The sequence below is a fragment of the Vitis vinifera genome, chromosome 1, assembly GCF_030704535.1.
Source record: "Vitis vinifera cultivar Pinot Noir 40024 chromosome 1, ASM3070453v1".
NCBI classification, from domain to species: Eukaryota; Viridiplantae; Streptophyta; class Magnoliopsida; order Vitales; family Vitaceae; genus Vitis; species Vitis vinifera.
In genome coordinates, this window is record NC_081805.1 from 13106751 (window position 1) to 13109739 (window position 2989).

The 2989-nt window shown below is 42.2% G+C and overlaps 1 protein-coding gene across 1 annotated transcript; it reads right to left on the minus strand.

The window, feature by feature from the left end:
- Positions 1–269: 269 nt before the first annotated feature.
- Positions 270–2034, minus strand: LOC100260888 (uncharacterized). Its single transcript, XM_002265969.5, has one exon. The coding sequence runs from the start codon at positions 1995–1997 to the stop codon at positions 486–488; it is 1512 nt and encodes a 503-aa protein (XP_002266005.2). The 5' UTR covers positions 1998–2034; the 3' UTR covers positions 270–485.
- Between the last annotated feature and the right edge of the window lie 955 nt (positions 2035–2989).

A 2989-nucleotide genomic window follows, 5' to 3' on the forward strand; every position in this document is an offset into this window, starting at 1 on the left:
AAAAAAATTGAGATTAATATAAATTGAGTTTTAAGTCATTAACTTAATTTATCAAACATTTTCTAAGTAATGAACCGTATAAACAATAGAAGGAAAGCATGGTGTAATAGTATTTACGTATTGTGGTTTCTATAAGAAAAACAAAAAACAAAAAAATTACTTTTTTATCTAAACTTTTTATTTAGCAAAATAAAAAAAGGTGGTTCCTCATAAGACATTCTCATATAGTTATTTATTTCGCATTTTTTGTTCTTATTCTTACCAAAACATTAATAAATGGAAACGATAAATCATACAGACATTTTGATTCCAAGTACAGCCGATATTTTGTCCTCTAGGGCATTTCGGACCAACGGGGTTCCTAAGAAAATTAAGCGGTGATTCATGATTTATGGCATGAAGAAAAAAAAGAAGAAAAAAGGCCTAGGATTTAAGAAATACTGAAAATATATCGACATACAATGTGACCATGTATGGGGGCTATCTTACAAATGGAATCCTGCCCATCTTCTTAACCTTGTAATTTCGGTTCCTTGCGACACTGCCACCCCGATTCCCTTCCTTCCCTGTTGGCCAATGCCTCTGTAATACAATCTCCATTCATCAGCATTCCCCTCCATCTGCACTAGACATGGAGATCCCACTGCTCTGTTATCCCACCCATCCTCCTCTGAAGGCTCCAGAACCGGTTCCTCCTGAAGCCTCTTCCAATTCTTTAGTCCATCTGGAGAGACCGCCAATCCAATACTCCTCCCATTATCTCCACCAACACCTTCATATGCCATCAAATACCTCCCATCTTTCTGGTCTCTCACAACACATGCGTTCATGACCCCCAGTTCGTCAAAGCTACCATTTGATCCTCCTTCCATGATCTTCCCCAACTTCACCCATCTAATCCCATCCCTGGATCTTGCAATTCCAACTCCAAACTGACCCCTTTCCACATCAAACGAATGGTAGTACATTCTGAGATCATCACTGCTGTGCACGACAACCTGCGGTGCTGCGATAAACAAGGAATCCCACTCCCCTCTTGACCCCACATCAAGCAAAGCTCCACTGTGGTGGTCCCCTTCTATTCTCGCCCAATGCCTTCCATCCTGACTGCATGCTAAACCCGGAAGAGACTTGAAAATTTTCCCACTTACGTGCTTTTCACGATCAACCCTTTCCGGGTTCTGTAAGGGGATTTTTGCAAGTCCCGAAAAGTCTACCTCTTCAGAACTAAATCCTGTGTAGTAAAGCCAGTAAACAGAGCTATACATTGGACTGGACATGATTATCAACTCGGAAGGCCTTACGCTCTCTGTATCAAAAGCCCACCAATTCCTGCTGCAAGTCATCACCAATCCTACGTCCGCGCTGGACCGAGCATGTGCTGCTCCCCTCGCCCAGTGAATTCCGTTGCTCGAGACCGCTACTCCAATCGAATCACAAGTGTTGTTTCCATCTGGCCTTCCATGGTACCACATGTACCACCTCTCTTCATCATCGCCAATGTATCTTTTTATGATTGGGGATCCAATTTCTGCACTATCCCAGGAGTTTCTGGAGCCCAAATCAAAAACCAAACCTCTAGAACATGTAGAAGTAAGCACCTGATTTGGATGGCTAGTTGCGGGTCGTTGGGATGTGGAATTGGAATCCAGTCCAATGGCAGGATTCTTGCTAGTTGCATTGTCACTGTCAATGCCTGGCTTTGTAGAGCACTGAACAAAAAAAAGCAGACGTTTTTTAGAGTTGGAGACCGGACCTCTTTGGTACCTCAGTAAGCTATGACAGCAAGATCTGCTACCGGGGTGAAGAGCAAGTGTTTCAGTTGTCATGGAAGGCCAGGCCGGTTGGCTTAAGGTTGTTGCATTCCTCATTCTGCCGATGCTGGAGGATGCAAGGATATTAACAGTTTTGATCCTCGTAACCGCCGCTGCATCCATCAATCGGACTACGGGCGCAGGAAGACCACCCTGTGAATGAAGGGCAGATGGTAGGATCATGAACCAATAAAATGGTGCCTCGTTTTATAGTTCTTACGCGAAACACAGAATCTCTTTGGTTGCTATTCTAAAAACCCCTTATAGTTTGCTGTATTTGCAGAACATACCCTGATAATCTCTGAATTCTATTTATCCTTTTCTAACATCAAGTCCTAGGGGTACTTGTAAATATTTCTAGGGTCCATTTAGAAATATTGTAAAATGAACGTATTTTCATTTTACTAGTTGGTGGTACTGGCTGCTGGCTATCATTTCTTTCTCTACTCCTTGACCGTATCTACTCTTCTTCCCAGTGATATGTAGCCATTTCTGTTTTTGATTCAATTCGCAACTCATGCGAGCACTAAATAATATTGTAACATTTGCACAACACTTTGGTAAACGCTGGTGTGACTTTGGTGTGGAAAACGTTCCATATGTATAATTGAGAAAGCTTAAGTTAAACGGTATCCTCTGACACTGTTGATTCCCCTAATGGTTGTTCAAACTTCGAGTTGCCTCGTTGGGTCTGGGCAGCAACCGTGTATGAAAGAAACAATAGCAGAAAAGGGGTTCATGAGGTCCACATTGCAATCCTCGATGCAATAGCAATAGGATTTGCTGGAAGACAACATGAATATGGGTCCTTTTGATCATTTTTGTAGTCCTACGGAGCATTTTGATGAATATTTTGGTATTTGAAGACATCCAACTCTTTTGGTTTCAGTGCTCGTATCAACCTTTCGAGCCCTTGACTAGGAAAGGGTTGAACCTGCTGCCATCGACCTAACCTTCATGTGATAGGAGGGCATTGAATAATTGGTGCAACGTACTGTCCTGTCTGTCGATATTACAGATTCGATTGCCTACGGTTCAAGAATGGCGACCATGTGGAAGCTTCAACCTCTTTATCTTTCGTCATTGTAAGCTCAGCTATTTTAACCTGTTATACTGCTAAAAGGATAATATATATATTTTCTAAGGCCGTTTCTCTTCTAGAGGAGGTGACCAAT